Consider the following 20,768-nt stretch of genomic DNA (forward strand, 5'->3'; position numbering starts at 1 on the left):
CATTGCTTTCTGAAAGAGCCTGGCAAGTTCCAAGCTGTACCACAAGTGATTTAAAAGAGCAAGTTTCGAAACACTTGGTCTTTAAATCGCTGGAGAGTCAAAAATGAAAACAGAGGGGCTTTAATTTTCATTCTAATGTGTTCGGTAATTGAAAATAGGCTCTGTGACTCGAGTGAACATACTACATATAAAATAACCGATGAGTGTGTAATGTGAGATAAAATGAAGAGCTGAGATTTTTTGGGGGAGGTAGGGGGAGGAGGGACAGTTTAGTTTCATACTTCTGAAATACTTTGCTTGAGCTAGCTGTGAATCTTGAAGTGCACAGAAAATAGCACATCCCTACAGTTGAATCAGATGATTTGAGATTTGATAGCATCAGGTTTTATAAAACTGCTTGTTACAGCGGCATAGTCTAACCGGTACGTTTTCCCATATGCTAATTTCTCTACTGCTACATCACGTATGTAACCAGGAAAATTTTCATGCGCTAATTGTATCTTCGGTCCATATTTCAAACTTTTTCAATTTTCTCCCCTTTTTTCTCGCCAGGAACCTCAGTGAACTGATTGACAGGTTTGTGGCGGATTTCAAAGCCCAGGGTCCTCCGAAGCCAAACACCGATGAAGGGGGTGCTGTGCTCCCTAGCTGTGCTGACCTGTTTGTCTACTACAAGAAATGCATGGTGCAGTGCTCCCAACTCAGCACTGGAGAGCCAATGATTGCTCTAACAACCATATTCCAGAAATATCTGCGAGAATACGCGTGGAAAATCCTCTCCGGAAACCTGCCTAAGTGAGTACGAAATGACCTTTAAATAGCCAGGCAGAGGATTTCCTCTGTAATCAACAGCAAATGATTACTTGATTTCAAATCTGCAGTAATAACATCCCAAATCAGTGTAATCCCCTTCAATTAGCTACGTTCCTAATTGAGAAGCCCCACATGTGGCTTACATAGCTCCATTGTCCAGGGCAAGCTAAGTCCAGTTAAATAAAGAATACTGGAAACTTGAGAGCTGAAAGATGTCATTAGAATGAGGGGTTCAGATAAAACCAAGTGGGCCATTTTATAGCTCTTAACCCCATACGAGATTATGCTTCAACTTAAAGTTCACTCACTTACATTTTGTTTTCTTTCATGAAGTTATTTTTATTTGTACGATGTACTGAGAAGATTCTTGAACTTTAGGTCTATTTTGTGCAGAGGGGACACCACAGGGCAGATTTTCCTCTTACTGCAGTAGGCACAGCATGGGGAGACTCAGTAAATTGGATGCAAACAGAAAGAACAACTGGTCCTAATTGGAGTGGACTGCAATCATTTTCACCATATATGGTATTGTACAGATTCAGATCACCAGGTTGTGTGCAGATTTTTGGCAAGCTTTCTATTCAACACTGTTCTTGGAAACCAGAAGTTTTATTGAACCTGAAAGTCCTAATAATGGTGAATAGGCACATTTATTTTGAAGTTATGCACTATTTTCCTATATGGCAAATGGAAAATCCTTCCTCCACCTTTGTACTCAGTGAAATTGGAATATGATTGGACATCAATGTTTAAAATGTGATAGATTCAGTGGGTGCCATGCAGTGATGGGATAGCGACAATATCCCACATGGTGAGCTTTGAAGCTGAACTGTGGTTACTTTTGGAGAACACTGTTTCAAGGCCAGGGCACTTCTCCCCATATGGAGGGAGCAAACACTAAGGATCAGTTGGTCCTGGCAACAAATCAAGCATGTCTAGTATCAGTTCTGTTGAAGGGTCATGAGGACTCGAAACGTCAACTCTTTTCTTCTCCGCCGATGCTGCCAGACCTGCTGAGTTTTTCCAGGTAATTCTGTTTTTGTCTAGTAACTGGTTGAGTGACAGCCTGAGGACAATGGCGGGTGGGGGTAAGTTTTCGTCTTGTTTTCTCTACAAAGGAAGGCTTGTGCTGAAAGGAAACTACAGGAGAAGAGAAGGGGAAGAAAATATATAGAACATTCAGATTGAAAGACATGAATTGACAAGAATTATTACACACCTGTGATTTCACAGGTGGATTGTTGAGGCCTTTCTAACTTTTGGCATGTATGAATGAAAAGCTGAAATTCTCACACCCTGTGTCTCAGTTTGCAATAATGACTGCAGTTAAGACTTTGCAGCAGCCATGTTGATAACTGCATAATTTGAGGAGAACTACCTCAAATGGACCACACAGTGAAGATGTGGACACCAAGAATGGCCTCTTGGATCAACCACTGTGTCTGAATATCTTGGTGGTGAGATGCATCAACAAACGTAACCTTGTTGAGGGGGGGCATGCTGAATCTGTGCCAGGCCTGTTACATTTCTGTCCCCTGAAACATTTGAGGGGTAATATAACGCTGTCCTGCTGGCTGCATGCACGCCAATGGCAAACATGGGTAAAAGTGTTTGGGGTTAGAACATCGCAAATCAATGCTTACTGCTATGAGGCCTGAATCAGCAGAGTGCCTCACAAAATTACTGGGCAACATGTTGTGTTTTGGGTGGGCGGGGGTGTGGAGGGAATTGCAAATATATAAACAGCAATAACAGTCTTGAGTATCCTAATTCAGTCATCTCTTCAATAAACATGAATTTCTGATGGAAATCTATTTTAATTGCTGCTGAAGGCCCTCATACCATGGGAGAAAAATGGCTTAGGTGCAATAACACCTTACCATTAGATAGCACCTTAAAACAAAAGGGAAACCCGAGGAGCTTTGTGAGGAAAATTGGACACTGAGCAGATGGTGGGGTAAGAGTTAGGGGTGGCAATGAAAACTGTGGTCAAAGGGGTGGGTTTTGAGGGTTCCTTTGACACTGGGGAGAGATGTGACATGCTGTAGGGCATTAGCAAGCCAATTCCAGAGTACAGAGCCATGATGATTGAAGGTTCTGTCATTCAGAAGCAGAGGACTGTGTATCTCAGGTCTGAATTTGAAGTACAAAGGGTGTAAGCTGGAACACAGGTCTAGATGAGCTTGCAGAATTCGGGTGAACGCTGTGGAGTGTTTTGTAAACCAGGGTGAGAGTTTCAAAGTCAAAACTTTGGGGCACGAGGCTGGTGAGAATGCAGGTGACGAGTGAGTGGGACTTACTCCTGGATAAAATTTAGGTGGCAGGAATTTGGATGAAATAAAAACAGAATATTCTCAAAAGCTCAGCAGACTTGACAACATCTGGAGAGAGAAATAATCTTTCAGGTTGATAATCTTTGATCAGTTTTGGGTGAGTTGGATTCTGAAGGCTAAAACAAGAAACTTTGGAGAAGCCTGGCATGGGGGTGGTGAAGATTGGGGGAGGGTTTCAGATTGAAGAGAACGGAAGTAGAAATGTAGTTGGGAATTTATAACATCTCTTTTGTTTTGCTACTTTGTTTTCTTGTCATTTGGCATTTTCTTTCTCTTTCAGAACTACAAGCAGCAGTGGCGGCCTGACCATTTCCAGCCTACTAAAGGAGAAGGAAGGCTCCGAGGTAGCAAAGTTCACAGTGGAGGAGCTCTGCCTCATTTGTAGCATTCTCAGCACAGCGGAGTACTGCTTGGCAACAACACAACAGGTGAGCATCCTTTTCTGTACCAGAGGATTGGAGGCAGGTGTTGTGTTAGCAGAAAATAGATAAGCTACTTTGCTTGCAGAATAACTCCCACAGTGCTGCCTGTAATCTTAAGTGCAAAACAAAAAGCTTGCTGTAGTTGAAGAATATTTTGGTAAATAGTTTCTCTCACTGAAGGAGTATTTTGTGACAGAATTTGTGAAGTGGCAGATAGAATTGTATGAAGTAGTGCTGCTGGCACAGAGCTTCATGTGACAGGATTACATTTTGGAGCTTTGCGTGTGACCATCATGATTAACCTTAATGGCAGAAACTACATTCTTCTCTTGTTAATTCAAAATTACATAACGATAATACCAGATAATATATAACATTTTTTCAGTGTGAGAAAATAACTTTAACAAAATTAGACTGCTGTGTTGAGCATGCTGACTTTTTAATGTGCAGTCCCAAACAAGCAGAGAGTACTTATCCTAAAGTCTACCCAAGGGGTTTCTCTATAGCGATTCCGTACACAAAGGTCTGAAGCAGTAACTGTTCCCAGTGTAAGAAGCTACAAACAAATAGTTTAGTTATGCCTGCTAGAACAAAAGCTCATTAATAATGTTAGTGAGTGGCTTTGCATATTATGTTTGTACCAGTTCTTGGTGCATGACTGGCTCCGAGTGATAGTCAAATGATTCTATTTTGTACAGAGGTATGTGATAACTTTGAGATGATTTGATTTGACTTGGGCGTAGCTAGAATACATCTAATATATTTTGGAAGAAGAGTTGCATATGGCCTGTGGCATGGCCCTGTTGCCATGCTCAAACATTAAGTAGGGCTGTTGCCTCAAGGCATACACTTGGGAACTTTCATTGTACACTTAAAATGTTGCAGTTAATGGAAAGTACACAGAAGGAAAGCACCGAGTAGAATAGTTTGTGTGCGTGAGAGAGAAGTGAGCCATCACCAATTCTAATTTACCAGTCATATATTGAACCAAAGGGAGTATCATCTACCAGTAGACTGGCATGCCCAGTATTAGAAGTATTTACAATTTGATTTCAAACCAGTAGTTCATTTAGATACGTCTAGTTTTATAAAGCTGCAATGCATTGTTGTAGACTGTCAGCAGGTGGTGTGAGAGGGAAAGAGACAGCAGAGGAGAATAAATTACAGTCTGAGGACTTTAATTGACTTTGGTGGTTTAAACTTTAGCCATGCCTCCAATCTACATGTGTTAGATAAGTCTGAACCATAATCCTCCAGCTGCATTTGTGCTTTTTTTAAAAAAACCCTTATCCGCTATGAATTTGGTGCTCATCAAAGTAAAGGACGTTGTTGCTCGGAACACTTTCCATTTCAGACACCCAATGCTCAGCATCAGCAGAACCAGGTCCAGTGCAGAACAATTCAATGAAAGATAAAACTCACTCAACCCCAACAACGTATCTTACAGCGTTGTCAGAGGGGTACCCCAACATTTGCATGCCAGGCATCCTGTAGCTTCTCTGAGTGAAACTGGCATTTAGTCTAGAACTATAGCCATTGTTTTATTCTGCTGTATGTTAATTACCGCACATCTCAGCTGCAAAGGCATTGACTGCTTTTTAGATAAAAACAAAAAGCTAAAAGCTACTGCGGATGCTGGAAATCCAAAACAAAAACAGAATTACCTGGAAAAACTCAGCAGGTCTGGCAGCATCGGCGGAGAAGAAATCAGTTAACGTTTCGAGCCTTCATGGCCCTTCGGCAGAACTGAAGCATAGTTAGGAGAAGGGAGAAATATAAACTGGTTTAAGGTGGGTGGGGCGGGGGGGGTGGTGGGGAGAGAGACATTGAGGGTGTGGTGATTGTGGAGATGAGCAGATAATCAAAAGATGTCACAGACAAAAGGGTCAAAGAGGTGTTGAAGGGGGTGATATTTGTCTAAGAAAAGTGCTACTAAAACCTTGTTAGTCTTTCCACCCCACCCCCACTAGAGCTGTACCTTGAGTATCCTGTCTTCCATTCTTAATTAGCACTTTTCTTAGACAAATATCACCACCTTCAACACCTCTTTGACCCTTTTGTCTGTGACATCTTTTGATTATCTGCTCATCTCCACAATACCACACCCTCAATGTCTCTCCCCCCCCCCCCCGCCCACCTTAAACCAGTTTATACTGCTTTTTAGGGTCGGGTAGCGTAGATAATTTTCTGGTGCTTTGCTTAAGGGGCCATTTATAATGGTAATGCTGGCAAGCCATTTTAATTGTGAGGGAGGATCGCAATCAAATCAGCTCCTATGTTCAGCTGATTTTACACATGGGGCTGCATTTAACGTTCCCCTGCCTGAGGGTTTAATGGTGGCAGGGGGATGGGTGGGGCAATGGTTCACCTCTCTCTCACACACACACATACTATTCTACTCAGTGCTTTCCTTCTGTGTACTTTGCATTAACTGCAACATTTTAAGTGTACAATGAAGTCCAAGTTCCCAAGTGTCCTATGCTCAGCTGATTTTACACATGGGACTGCATTTAACGTTCCCCTGCCTGAGGGTTTAAATGTGGGGTGGGAGGGCAAGTAATATCCAGTGGGCACCGTGTTCGCTGTCTATCTGCCCTGCCCTTTCCACGATTTTACCAGCAGTGGGGTAGGAGATGGGGACAGGGGGTACATGTGGTGACCTAAACATCTGTGGGCCAGTTGAGACCTTTAAGTGGCCAAGCAACACCCACCAGGGATTTAACCAGCATCAGGAGATGCTCATGCTGTGTCCAGTCTGGCAGCTTTCAATGCGTGGGCTGGTGGCGGACAGGGGACCCCTGGGCCCATCGGAGGGCCACCCCCAGGTGTACCCCACCCACCCACCAGGTTACCCTCCCTGCCTAGCCTTTCTACCCTGGCACCCTGCCAGCCTGGCCTTGGTGGGACCCCCAGACTTGCCTCTGGTCCTGGCTCCAGTACAGGCCTTGCTGCAATACCAGCAGTGGTCACGGCTCTCGGTGGCACCACTGGTACAGGGGAGCTGATGGCCTCTGGTCCATAGCTCTCTGAGGCAGGAGTCCTTTTGCCAACAGACAGAAGTCCTGCCTCAAGCCAATTAATGGTCAATCAGGACAGTTGTCCTGGAGCGGGGCATCCCCAGCCAGGGCGCCAGGGCAGCGACCAAAGACCCCCCGATAATCCAGTCCGTGAGCTTTGATGGATAGTAATCGGGAATTCCAGTTGACTTTCCACAGGGGAGATTGAAGGAAATTGCAGCATCCCCTGCAGCTAACACAGTTTAATATATCTCTTTGAGCTCAGTTAATTGAACTGGGATTGGGAACCTTCCTGATCTGTGTGACTCAGGTACTCACTAGTAAACTAGCTCAGTCATCACAGGAGACTCTGGGACTGCTTTTCTGCCTTGGGTTGTACCACTAGGAGCTGGATGGAGACCAGCAAAACGCTTCCAGCTTTACAGTGGTCTGTGGCCTAGGTATTTCATGTAAAAATCCAGATTTCATAAATGCTCCTGTAGTTTTCTGGTTGCGTTGTGGTGTATGCCATCAGCAAACATTAAAACATATGAAAATGTGATCGAGGCCTCCATGTTTTCTGGTGTTCCATGTCACTGCCCCAATGGCTCGTTCTCAACACTGCTTTTCTAACTGTGAAGTTGAGCATCTCACCTTATTTTAAAAACTGTTACAATTTCTCTTCCTTAGCCAATGGATGCTTTAATTCCTGTTAATTAATTTATGGGATGATGCTGGTGCCAGATCTCATGAAAAGTACCCACCTTGTGTAGAAATTATCCAGGCTAGAGCTTTCACAGATGTTTTAATGCCATCAGTCAGTCTTTTTCATTTGACAGTGTCGTCTACTCTTAGTTCAAACTTGCTGAAATGAAATGATTTGATAACTTATTTGAAAGCAAAAATTGGTTTTGAATGATCGGGAATAGACTGCATTTCCTTTCCCTTGTGTTGCTGGGAAACCTTCCCTGAACCCACTGCACCCTACAGTTTTTGTCCCTGTTGAGTTGGCAGTCTTGATTTCCAATGAATTTTGAAGTTGTCACTGAGGACTGGCTGTCTTCGAGCAGTGAAAACAAACACTGCTTCAGCTTTGTATGCTTTTTCAGCTCCTTGATTCCTGGCAAGGGAGGAGTATGGTATGTGTACACATGCACACACAAATCAAGGGCCTCAGTCTCAAAATAAACCCATTTTCAATGCATTACCATGAATCCTACACAAAAGGGAAATTGCAAGCAATTATGACAGGCTGTGTGATTTTTGAGCTTGCATCCGCTGTTTGTTTTGATTTAACATGTTCATTAAACTGTGGCAAGATATTGGTTGTGCTCTTGGCAGCTCTGATTTCCCGCTGGATAACGAGTTTTATGTATGTCCCTTAAGCAGCCTCCTCATCACCAATACTAGTTTTAAAATTGCACCATCAAAAATAATTATGATCAACTTTACCATTTTTGGGCAGGAATTCAGCTATTTTTATTATAAAATAAAAATGATACATTAAAGAGGGCGTCTCAAATACATTATGCACTGTAAAATAAGCCAGACTATCTGACTACAACATAACCTACTCCAGACAGAGGGAGAGAGCGTGCCTGCTTGCTCGATTTCTCTCTCCCACACACGCGCGTGCGCTCTCTCTCTCTCCCTCTCTCTCTCTCTTCCCCTCCCCTCCCCCTCTCTCATGCATGCATGTGAGTGCTCACTCGTTCTCCCTCTCGCTCGCCCGCCCGCCCTCCCTCCCCTCGCGCATGTGGAGGGGTGGGAGGGAGGGCGAGTGCGTGCACGGGGGGAAGGAGGGACGGCGCGGGGGCGAGGGCACGCGAGGGAGGGAGAGAGCACGAGAGAGAGTGAGAGCGCGCATCTGGCTCACTCCTATGCTGAGGATTTTCACCCGCCCTCATCCCCATGCACCAACAGATATTCGCACAGTGGGTAAGTGAGTGAGCACCCTGAGACTCACCCAGTGTGTGAATGGGTGTGAATATCTGTTGGTGTGTGAGGATGAGGGCGAGTGAGAATCCTGAGCATAGGAGTGAGCTGGATACCCACACATGCACCTTCTCACACTCTTAAAAGTCATCTTCATGAATTACTCTTTTTAAAAATGTTATGAGTTTATTACTTTGACATTGCTTTACTTTTGCTCAGCAAGTTGTTTCTTTTCATACTCAACTTTTTTTTGAAGTTCATGTATCTTTCTGAAATTTGCTCATGGGTCCCTTGAATGCGAATAAAATAGAAATGTGGCCTCCCTACGCAAAAATATTGGACAGGACTGGCTTAATGTCTCCTCTATAGAATGGCACTACTGAAAATGCAGCCTTTCTTCAGTAACACGCTGTCATGCCAGCCTACCTTACATCAATACTTGGCTTTTAAATCAAATATTCCAAGTGTGTACAACTCTGTCCCACAAAAAACGGTAGATGTCTAGCTCAATCAATAATTTTAAATCTGAGCTTGATCAATTTTTTGCTCGCCAATGGTGTAAAAGGACACACAGCCAAGGCAAGTGGACTGAGTTAAGGCAGAGATCAGCCATGATCTCATTTATTGGCAGTGAACAGGCTCGAGGGGCCGAATGGTCTACTATTGTTCCTATGTTCCAAGGAAGTAAATTGACTGGTGAATGGTTAAAAATTATTGTAACTGTAGAAGGTTTTTTTTCTGTAATAATCATGTTCAAACAAATAAAAGTACTTTCTCAAGATTTCAAATCACGATTTGGTGATTGGGTTAATCTGCCATATGGATTTTTCAAGCATTTCAGGAAATAGCCCATCTTATGTTATAAGATATAATCTTGATAATTTAGTCAGTATGTCCTGTTCCAACTTAATGCCTGTGTTCTGTTAAAGCATTACAAGCTACATCTTAATTCAGCCGTAAATTGTTATCCATAAGTAGAAATTTTGCTGTGTGTGTGTGGGAGTACAATTGTTTAATGAATCTGTTCCACAAATGGGGAATAATCGAGTGCAGTCCACAATACACATATCAACTATCTGCAGTGAAAAGAATCCTTTCACATGATAATAACCAGCTTCGTCATAACAGCAAAGCAACTTAACTACATGCAGTGTTTAATCGTTGCAGTGTACTTTAACAGATTTTGTTTTGTAAATATGTATCCATTTAAAATAGATTTGTTTCAAATACAAACATGTGGATTTTGTTTCACTATACCGTACATTAGATTGGTAGCTGCATTGGAGTTTGGGAAACATATGTAAATTTTCTTTGTCCCACTCAAGCTTTGAATGCATACATTGGCTTGTCTTTTGCAGCTGAGCAGTCTATCTAAGATTTCATAAAGTTATGGATAGGATGGAGGATTCAGTGAAAAGATAGCAAGAAAATGTTAAATCACAGATTTTGAGCTTCGTCTAGTTAACATTGAATTGCACAGAAGCAAATGCAACTATAGCTACTGTAAATCTTCAATGCGTTGACTTAGCCATTTACTGTATAATTTGTTTGGCAGATGTAGCAGTGTTTACTGCCTTCCAAGATCAGGGTAGATTATGTGAGGACATGTGATATGAATGGTAGCTGAAACACACGGTCTGTCTTCAGTTCCTAGGCACGCTACAAATTATGTAGATATTGAGCAGGTAAAGACATACTGGATCATAGGAATTGAGGGCTCAGTGATGGGAGTCTCTTAGATACTGAAGAGAGAGAATAAAATATGTAGAATAGAAACAAAAAACTTGCAGTGATGTTGTCGCTTGTAACTTGGAGGCTTTGTTTTCCATTATTTGTTCTCTAAGTTGAGTTATTGCCTGTATGTTATTGACATTTCTAATTTCTCCAAAAGCTTGAAGAGAAACTCAAAGAGAAGGTGGATGTAAGTCTAGTGGAAAGGATTAATCTGATGTCAGAAATGGACACCTTCAGCACGTGAGTACAAGCAATGATTGACTAATTTACTATTTCCACTTCACCAATTTAAAAATAAATACTTCACAATTGCATAAGTACCCTGATGATAAGTTGCTAGCTGATCATGGAATTATAGAAATTTAAGGTAGAGAAGGAGGCTATCATGTCTCTGCCAATCAAGAAAGCTATCCAGCCTAATCCCGCTTTGCACCTCCTAAGACTCTAGCGCTGTAGGTTATGGCAGTTCAAAATGCATGTCCAAGTGTTTTTTTTAAATGTAATGAAGGTTTCTAGCTCTAGAACCCTTTCAGGCATTGAGCTCCAGACTCTACCACCCATTGGTGAAAAAAAAGCTTATCTTCAACTCTCCAAGCTTCTACAAGTAGATAAAAATGAAATGAGTAGCTAAAGTGAGCATTGGTTCCTTAGCGGGTAAGACTGGGGAATTAATAATGGGAAACAAGAAAATGGCAGAGACTTTGAACAAGTATTTTGTATCTGTTTTCATAGCAGAGGACAGAAAATGCATCCCAAGAATAGTAGAAAAGCAGAGGGCAAAAGGGAGGGAGGAACTTAAAACATCCATGATCACTAGAGAAACAGTCCTAGGAAAACTAATGAGATTAAAGGTTGACAAGTCCCCTGGACCTGATGGCTTGCAATCTAGGGTCATAAACGAAGTGGCTGCAGAGAAAGTGGATGGCATTGGTTGTAATCTTCCAAAATTCCCTAGATTCTTGAAAGGTCCCAGCTGATTGGAAAGCTGAAAATGTAACACCTCTGTTCAGGAAAGGAGGGAGACAGAAAGCAGGAAACTATAGGTTTAATATCTATCATTGGGAAAATGCTGGAATCCATTATTAAGGAGGTAGTATCAGGGCTTTTAGAAAATCATATTGCAATCAGGCAGATTCAACATAGCTTTGAGAAAGGGAAATCATGTTTGACAAATTTATTAAAGTTCTTTGAGTATATAACAAGCCAAATAGATTAAGGGGTACCAATAGATGTCATGTATTTGGATTTCCAAAAGACATTTAGTTAGGTGCCACGTAAAAGGTTACTGCACAAGATAAGAGCTCATTGTGTTGTTAACATATTAGCATGGATATAGGATTGGCTAACTATCGGGAAAAAGAGAGTCAAGATAAATGGACCGTCTTTGGATTGGCAAACTGTATCTAGTAGATTTGCTTCAGGGATCAGTGGGATCAGGGCCTCAACTATTTAAGATCTATATGAATGACTTGGACGAAGGGACCAACTGCATTGTAGCCAAATTTGATGATGAAACAAAGATAGGGCAGAGAAGTGCAAGTTCTGAGGAGGATGCTGAGGGCGGTAGTGAGAAGTGACTGAAGCATTCTGGGAGAAGTCACCGCAGACACCGCGACTCAGGGGATCGAGGAGAAAGGACTCGTGCACTCAACAAGAGGAAGAGCATCCAACAGAGGGCGGTAGTGAGAAGTGACGGAAACATTCTGGGAGAAGTCACTGCAGATACCGCGACTCAGAAGGGGATCGAGGCAAAGGACTCTTGCACTCAACAGGAGGAAGAGCATCCAACAGAGGGCAGTAATGAGAAGTGACTGAAGCATTCTGGGAGAAGTCACCGCAGACACCACGACTCAGAAGGGGATCGAGGAGGACCCACTGTCAAAGAACGGAACAGCCCCAAACATTACATTGCTGTAGTGTTTCCATCCCTCCCTTCTCCTCAAACCAAAAAAAAAGAGGGAGAGGCAGTACCTTCAGGAATGCAACAGACCTGCGAGGGACACTCTTCTAAAAGTGGATTTTATTTTTAAAAAAGCAGCTGATTGGTGAGTAAATCCTGGTGAGTTTTTTTCAATCTATTAAAGTTATTCATTGCTTAATACTGAGGTAGGAGCTAAAAAAAAGTATAGAGTAGCACTGTACAAGTATAATTAGTCAAGAAACAAGGTTCCTAGCTGACATAAATAAGGCCCCGAGCTAGCGTATTTTTTAAGGGAGTAACTAGCTTAATTGAGAGGGATGTCATGGCAGGAGAACTCAGACCTGTGATATGCTCCTCCTGCAGGATGTGGAAATGAGGGATGCTTCCAGCGCCCCTGTTGACCATGTGTGCGGGAAGGTGTGTCCAAATGCAGCTTCTAGCTAACCGGATTTCGGAGCTGGAGCTGCGGGTGGACTCATTGTGGAGCATCCGCAATGCTGAGCATGTCGTTGATAGCACGTTTAGCGAGGTGGTCATACCGCAGGTGAAGATTACACAGGCAGAAAGGGAATGGGTGACCATCAGGAACAGTAAAAGACTCAAGAAGGTAGTGCAGGAGTCCCCTGTGGTCATCCCCCTCTCTAACAGATATACCGCTTTGGATACTGTTGGGGGGGGATGGCTTCTCAGGGGAAAGCAGCAACAGCCAAGTTCACGGCACCATGGGTAGCTCTGCTGCTCAGAGGGGTGGGAGGAAAACAAGTGGCAGGGCTATAGCGATAAGGGATTCAATAGTTAGGGGCATAGACAGACGCTTCTGTGGCCGCAAACGTGAATCAAGGATGGTATGTTGTCTCCCTGGTGCCAGGGTCCGGGATGTTACGGAGCGGCTGCAGGACATCCTGGGGAGGGAAGGTAAGCAGCCAGTGGTCGTGGTACACATCGGTACCAACGACATAGGTAAACTAAGGGATGAGGACCTGCAAGCTCAGTACAGGGAGCTAGGAGATAAATTAAAATGCAGGACCTCAAATGTAGTATTATGCAGGATTACTCCCAGTTCCATGTGCTAGCAAGAGCAGGAATAAGAGGATAGACCAAATGAACATGTGGCTGGAGAGATGGTGTAGCCGGGAGGGATTCAGATTCTTGAGGCACTGGGACTGATTCTGGGGAAGGTGGGACCTGTACAAACCGGACGGGCTGCACCCAGGCAGAGCTGGGACCAGTGTCCTTGCGGAGGCTTTTGCTAGTTCTGTTGGGGAGTATTTAAACTAGTGTGGCAGGGGAATGGGATCCCAGGAGTAGGATCAGATAGGTCAAATTCAGATCAGAAAAATGGAGGTAGAACATTAACTAGGGACGTTGTGATAGACATGGAGTTACAGAAGAAGCAAAGTTTAAAAAGTGTCCAGCAAGGGAAATTGACGGGTTTAAACTGTTTATACTTCAATGTAAGGAGTGTTACAAACAAGGTCGATGAGTTAAGGGCACAGGTAGACACATGGCAGCAGGATGTCATTGCTATAACGGAGACCTGGCTAAAGGAGGGACAAAACTGGCAGCTAAATATCCCTGGTTATAGAGTCTTCAGACATGATAGAGTAGGAGATAAAAAAGGAGGGGGATTAGCACTAATGGTTAAAGAATCAATTCTAGTTGTGAGAAGGGATGATATACTAAATGGGTCAACAAATGAGGCTTTATGGACTGAGCTTAGAATTAAAAAAGGGGCAGTCACACTACTGGGAGTATACTACAGACCCCTAAATAGTGAAAGGGAGATAGAAGAACAAATATGTAGGCAAATTTCTGCTTGTAAGAACAAGAGGGCAATAATAGTAGGAGACTTCAGCTATCCTAATATCAACAGGGATTCAAACAATATAAGGTGCGCTGAGGGAGAAAAATTAATGCAGTGTGTCCAGGAAAATTTTTTCAACCAATTAGTGACAAACCCAATCAGAGGAGATGCAATTCTAGACCTAGTCTTGGGAAATGAAGAAGGGCAAGTGGGTGAAGTGATAGTTGGCGACCATATCAGGGACAGTGATCACAATTCACTTAGATTTAGCATTACCATGGAAAAGGACAGAGATAAGGCAGGAGTAAAAGTCTTGAACTGGGGGAAGGCAAATTTTGCAGAAATGAGAAGCGACTCGGCTGAGGTGGACTGGACAGCACTGCTGGAGGATAAAGCAGTGGAAAACCAGTGGGAAGCACTAAAAAGCGAGATCCTAATTGTACAAAGTAGACATGTCCCCTACAAAAATAAGAGTGGTACTGCCAAATCTAGACCTCCCTGGTTGTCTAGAAGAATATAGGGGAAGATCAAACAGAAAAAGAAAGCGTATGATTGGCACAAAGAATACTGTAGATAGCCTAGACGAATATAGGAAGTGCAAGGACGAAGTAAAAAAGGAAATAAGGAAATCAAAGAGAGGGCATGAAAAAAGATTAGCAAGTAAAGTTAAAGATAACCCAAAGATGTTTTACCAATACATAAATGCTAAAAGGTTAGTTAAGGAAAAAGTGGGACCTATCAGAGATGAAGATGGAAACTTGTGTGTAGATGCAGAGGCTGTGGGAAGGGTTTGGAATGAATATTTTGTCTGTGTGTTTACAAAGGAAAGGGAGGATGTAGATATAGTAGTCCAGGAGGAACACTGCGAGATATTGGACGGGATAGTCATAAAGAGAGAGGAAGTACTTAAAGGGCTGAAAACCTTGAAAGTGGATAAGTCACCAGGGTCAGATGGATTGTTTCTGAGGCTGCTAAAGGAAGTCAAGGAGGAGATAGCAGATGCTCTGAGGATGATTTTCCAATCTTCACTAGATACAGGGGAGGTACCAGAGGACTGGAGAAATGCAAACGTTGTTCCATTGTTTAAAAAGGGATCAAAGGAAATGTCAAACAATTATAGGTCAGTTAGTCTTACATCGGTGGTGAGCAAATTAGTAGAATCAATCCTGAGAGATAGGATTAACTGTCATGTGGAAAGGCATGGACTAGCCAGGGATGGTCAGCATGGGTTTGTTAAAGGAAGGTCTTGCCTCACAAATTTGATTGAATTCTTTGAGGAAGTGACAAGAAGGGTTGTTGAAGGTCGTGCAGTGGATGTTGTGTACATGGATTTTAGCAAGGCATTTGTCAAGGTCCCACATGGCAGATTGGTCAGGAAAGTAAAAACCCATGGGATTCAGGGTAATGTGGCAAACTGGATAGGTTGGCTTTGTAACAGGAAACAAAGGGTAATGGCCGATGGATGCCCTTGCGAATGGAAAGTTGTCTCAAGTGGTGTTCCACAGGGCTTGGTGTTGGGACCCTTGCTGTTTGTGTTATATATTAATGATTTGGACGTGAACATCCCCCACGATTGGGAAATTTGCAGATGACACAAAGAATGGCCGAGTAGTGGATAGTGTAGAGGATAGCCATAATCTCCAAAATGATATAGATGGGTTGGTGGAGTGGGTGGTAAAGTGGCAGATGGATTTTAACATAGAGAAGTGTGAGGTCATACATTTAGGGAGGTCAAACAGTTACAGTGATTACACAATAAATGGGAATATACTAAGAGGGGTAGATGAAGTGAGAGATCTTGGCATACAAGTACACAGGCCCCTGAAGGCTGCAGTTCAAGTAGACAAGGTTGTAAAGAAGGCATATGGAATGCTCTCTTTCATTGGCAGAGGTATAGAATATAAAAGTAAGGATATAATGTTGGAATTGCATAAAACACTGGTGAGGCCACAACTGGAGTATTGTGTGCCGTTCTGGTCACCACATTACAGGAAGGATGTAACTTTTCTATGGTTTCTATGGATACAAAGTCTTCAAAGGGGCACAGGTTAAATGGGCATTTAGCAGATGGAATATAATGTGGGAAAATGTGAGGTTGTCCACTTTGGCAGGAAGAATAGAAAAGCAGAATATTATTTAAATGGAGAGAGACGACACAATTCTGCACTACAAAGGGATCTGGGTGTCCTTGTACATGAATCACAAAAAATCAGTATGCAGGTACAGCAATTAATTAGGAAAGCAAATGGAATGCTAGCCTTTATTGCAAAGGAGATGGATTATAAAAGCAGGGAAGATTTGCTACAACTGTACAGGGCATTGGTGAGACTACACCTAGAGAATTGTGTACTGTTTTTGGTCTCCTTACTTAAGGAAGGATATGTTTGCATTGGAAGCAGTTCAGAGAAGGTTCACTAGGTTGATTCCTGGGATGAAAGGGTTGTCTTATGAGTAAAGGTTGAGCAGGTTGGGCCTATACTCATTGGAATTTAGAAGAATGAGTTGAAACATAGAAAATTCTGAGGGGGCTTGACAGGGTGGATGTTGAGAGGATGTTTCCCCTCATGAGGAAATCTAGAACTAGGGACCACGGTTTAAAAATAAGGGATCTCCTGTTCAAGAGATAGACAAGGAGGAATTCCTTCTCTGAGAATCGTTAGTCTTTGAAATTCTCTTCTACATAGTGCAGTGGAGGCTGTGTCATTGAATATGATTTTTGATCAATGTGACAGTCAAGGGTAATAGGGGGCAGGCAGGAAATTGGAGCTAAGGCCACAATCAGATCATCCATGATCTTATTGAATTGCGGAGCAGGCTCGATGAGCTGAATGGCCTACTCCTGCTCCCATTTCTCGTGATCCTATAATAACTCCCCTCTAATCCTTCTAACGATTACTTAAAATTGATACCTTCTGGTTATCGATCTTTTTACAAGAGAAATAGGTCCTTTCTATCCACTTAATCTAGACTGCTTTATAATTTTATGTGTCAATTAAATCTCGCCTCAGCCTCCTCTGTTTCAAAACCAGCCTATCCACTCTTACCTCATAGCAATATTTTCCAGTTTATTAACATCCTCATAAATCTCCTCTGCACCCCTTGTAATGCGATCACATCCTTCCTGTAATATGACCGGAATTGTATACGATACTCTAGCTGTGGCCTAACTACTGTTTAATACAGTTCTCGCTGCTTCTTCTCTTATAATCTATGCTTTGGCTGATCCCATATGCCTTCTTAACCAGCTGACCTACCTTCAGGGACCTGTGGACATATGCTTCAAGGTCCTTGTGCTCCAGTACAGCTGTCAGTATTCCACCGTCCATTGTGTATTCTTTTCCCTTATTTGCAATACCACCCCCCTTCCCCCGCAAAATGCATCATCTCACAATTCTGGATTTGCCCACCTGACCGATTTCCTGCAGTCTACAGCTTACTTCCTCCCAATGAACCACACAGCCATAAGGCATTGCTTCGCTGAGCTGTTCATCTTAAAGAAGTACCACCTTTTCTGTAAAATTGGAAAGCTTGCTTACTTGTTTATGATGCACTTGATATTGTGATTCAGTTCACATTAACAAATATTACTGCATAATGAAGTGCCATTGTGTCACTTAGTGACGTCATCACATCAGAAATGGATGTGGGACTGTTTTGGCTCTTCCTTTTCCCTGGTGGAAAGATGGAGGCCCCTCTAAAGAAAACAATTCATTTTTCAGTAGGCTTTTCTTCTGGTTGCCCTTCTGGAGCGATCTAATTCTTTGTGATGAAGCCATAGCCTATTTCAGTCAGGATGGAGAGTCCATGGATTACAATAAGATGGTGCAAAGCCACAAGTATTTCCTGCGCCGTTCTATCAGTTGGTCTGTTGTGAATGTCCATGTGCCAAAATATTTCAATCATTTGGAGTTTATGAGGTATAGTTAATTTTGCTCACTGCTGCTCTTTGGGGAGTAAATCATATGGCGCCGATCTAATGGAGCCTTCAGCTTTGCCAAATAGTTTTGGTCACAAATGTCTTCTTTTAACACAGGGCTGGTACACAGTTGTTATATTTAAAGACACAAAAATCTTATGCTTGATTTGATTAGCCAAGAATGGACTACACATAATTACATATACAGACAAAATACAGTAGCGTGCATAGAATCCTGCAATGCAAATGACTGATTTAGAACCAGCTTAAGCTGCTTCAGCCTTAAAATAAATCTCTAGCTGGTTGTTTATCAAGTTTCGCTAATACGTTACTCCATAAATTTAGTGCCTAGCTATAAATAATAAACCATTTAATTTTCATGCCTCCACAATGAATATACGGAACTTGTTTACGAAGTGTTAGTAAAATCCTTGCCTGTCTAGACCAAGATGGGTTGTGGCTTTTAAGTGCCATCTTTGGTTCATGCTTCAGTGCTGCCAGCCGAATATAAATTGTTGTTGTACTCTTTCAATTATCAATCTAGGTACCGTACATCACAGTGTATAAGTCAATCTGGGAAGCTTCAAAAAACCCTTCAAAAAACAGCTAAAAAAACTTAAGTACTGAGTATAAAGTATGAATTGCCAGTGTTGGTGTGGGTGGTCACCATTTATGTAAAAAAAAACTAGTAATTCAAATTAAATCAATGTGTCATATGTTTTATTTAATGAAATAATTCCATGAGGATAATTTGAACTTGAATCATTTTAAACGTTTTAAAAACCATCAAATTCATCATCTTCGGCATCTGATGCAAAAGTTAATCAGATTCACCCGGAGTCACTTTGGCTATGGCATCATCATAAGAATCCCACACTGGATCAGATGTGACACTTCCAGTTTCATAATTATCCCACTACAATAAATCATCTTCCTCTCCATCCATTGAATTGGATATTCTGCATTTTGTGAACAGTCTGATGACAATTTTTGCATTAATAGCTTCCCACAATTTCATGATGACAACACACAAAATATCAAGCAGGAAAGCGCGCATATTTCCACTCTTTAAGGTTATTTCTCAGTCAACCCTCTATCTATTCCATTGAGCATGAACATGACCTTAAACTCCTGTGCATCTTTACGGGCCGTAGCACCTGCTTGATCCCATGCACCAACTTCATAAGGCGAGTGTAACCCTAAACATGTTGTTCTGAGCTGAAAAATCGAGGCCGACTCCCAATGTGATTATAGCCTTAAATATTTATTTGTTATCTGGAAAATGTAGCGTTGACTTTTGTGCCAAAGATAGGTCTAAACATGCATTTTGGAGGAAATGGAGTTGTTGTCTTATACGCCTGTTCGACTTATGCAAAGTGACCTATGGTATGTGGAGCAAATCAAAACCATACTTGTCTACTATGGAACTCAGTAAACATCCCTAGATATTATTGCAATGAGTCATACAGCACAGGAAAAGGCCACAGTCCATCGTGCCTGTGTTGGTTCTTTGAAAGAGCAAAATCTTCTCCCTGCCTCCAAAAAAAATTCCAACATTTTGTCTTAAGTGTCCCCAGGTAAATAAAATGTAGACCCTCACTGATGCACCTTGATTTAAGTATATTTATCTCTATCTTAATTTTACTAAATTGTCTCTTCCCATCAATCCTCCTGCAGCTATTTTACCTGATCACCTGTCTGCATTCACATGACCTTACCTGACTGGACGATAAGTCGTTGTCTTCTGCGTTTAACTCTGCACTTTTCCTCCAATAGGTGTCACTTTAGTGATAGCGACCACAACATGGTACAGTTTAAGTTTGTTATGGACAAAGAAATAGACAAGTTGCAAAAAAATGTTTTGGATTGGGGGAGAGTGGATTTTAGTAAAATAAGGCAGGATCTGGCCAAGATAGACTGGGAACAGCTACTTGTGGGGAAATCGACAGAGGAGCAGTGGGGGACGTTCAGAAAGGAAATGGGGAGGGTACAGGCTCAGCATGTTCCCTCTAGGGTGATAGGAAGGAGTAACAAGCCCAGAGAACCATGGATGACCAGAGATATTCAGGTTACGATGAGAAGGAAAAGAGAGGCTTTAAGCAGGTACAAGGGAAGCAAATCAGCGGAGGCATTAGTGGAGTACAGAAAGTGTAGGGTGGAGCTTAAGAAAGCAATTAGGAGAGCAAAGAGGGGATATGAGAAAGCTCTAGCTGGTAAAAGTAGGGAAAATCCCAAGATATTCTATAAGTATATCAATGGGAAGAGGATAACCAGGAAAAGAGTAGGGCCCAAGGGGGCAATCTATGGGTGGAGCCAGAGGACATCACTAGAGTGTTGAATGAATACTTCACGTCCGTCTTCACCCAAGAGAATGAGGATGAAGGTATCGAACTCGGGGAGAGAGACTGCGAGGTTCTTAAGCAAATTGATATAGGGAGTGACAAAGTATTGAAGGTGCTGGCAGGCTTAAAAGTGGGCAAATCTCCAGGTCCGGATGATTTGTGTCCCAGACTGCTGAGGGAGGCAAGGGAGGAGATCGCAGGGGCTCTGACCCAAATTTTTAATTCCTCTCTGGTCACAGGGGAGGTGCCAGAGGACTGGAGAACAGCTAATGTGGTTCCGCTATTTAAGAAGGGTTGTAGAGATAAGCCAGGGAACTACAGGCCAGTGAGTCTCATGTCAGTGGTAGGGAAACTATTGGAGAAAATTCTGAAGGAGAGAATCTATCTCCACTTGGAGAGGCGAGGTTTGATCAGGGATAGTCAGCATGGCTTTGACAGAGGGAGGTCATGCCTAACCAATTTGATTGAATTTTTTGAGGAGGTGACCAGGTGTGTAGATGAGGGTAGTGCAGTTGATGTAGTTTATATGGATTTCAGCAAAGCCTTTGTAAA

The 20,768-nt window shown here is 42.5% G+C and overlaps 1 protein-coding gene across 1 annotated transcript in view; it reads left to right on the top strand.

The window, feature by feature from the left end:
- vps53 (VPS53 subunit of GARP complex) overlaps positions 1–20,768 on the top strand; it is a 250,550-nt gene that overhangs the window by 135,656 nt on the left and 94,126 nt on the right. Inside the window, exons 14-16 of the mRNA XM_078548073.1 lie at positions 553–795; positions 3,427–3,574; positions 10,391–10,473. Of these exons, the coding sequence (XP_078404199.1) occupies positions 553–795; positions 3,427–3,574; positions 10,391–10,473 (474 nt within the window). The remainder of the gene's footprint in view (positions 1–552; positions 796–3,426; positions 3,575–10,390; positions 10,474–20,768) is intronic.

This window comes from Cetorhinus maximus, chromosome 9, assembly GCF_964194155.1.
Source record: "Cetorhinus maximus chromosome 9, sCetMax3.hap1.1, whole genome shotgun sequence".
NCBI classification, from domain to species: domain Eukaryota; kingdom Metazoa; phylum Chordata; class Chondrichthyes; order Lamniformes; family Cetorhinidae; genus Cetorhinus; species Cetorhinus maximus.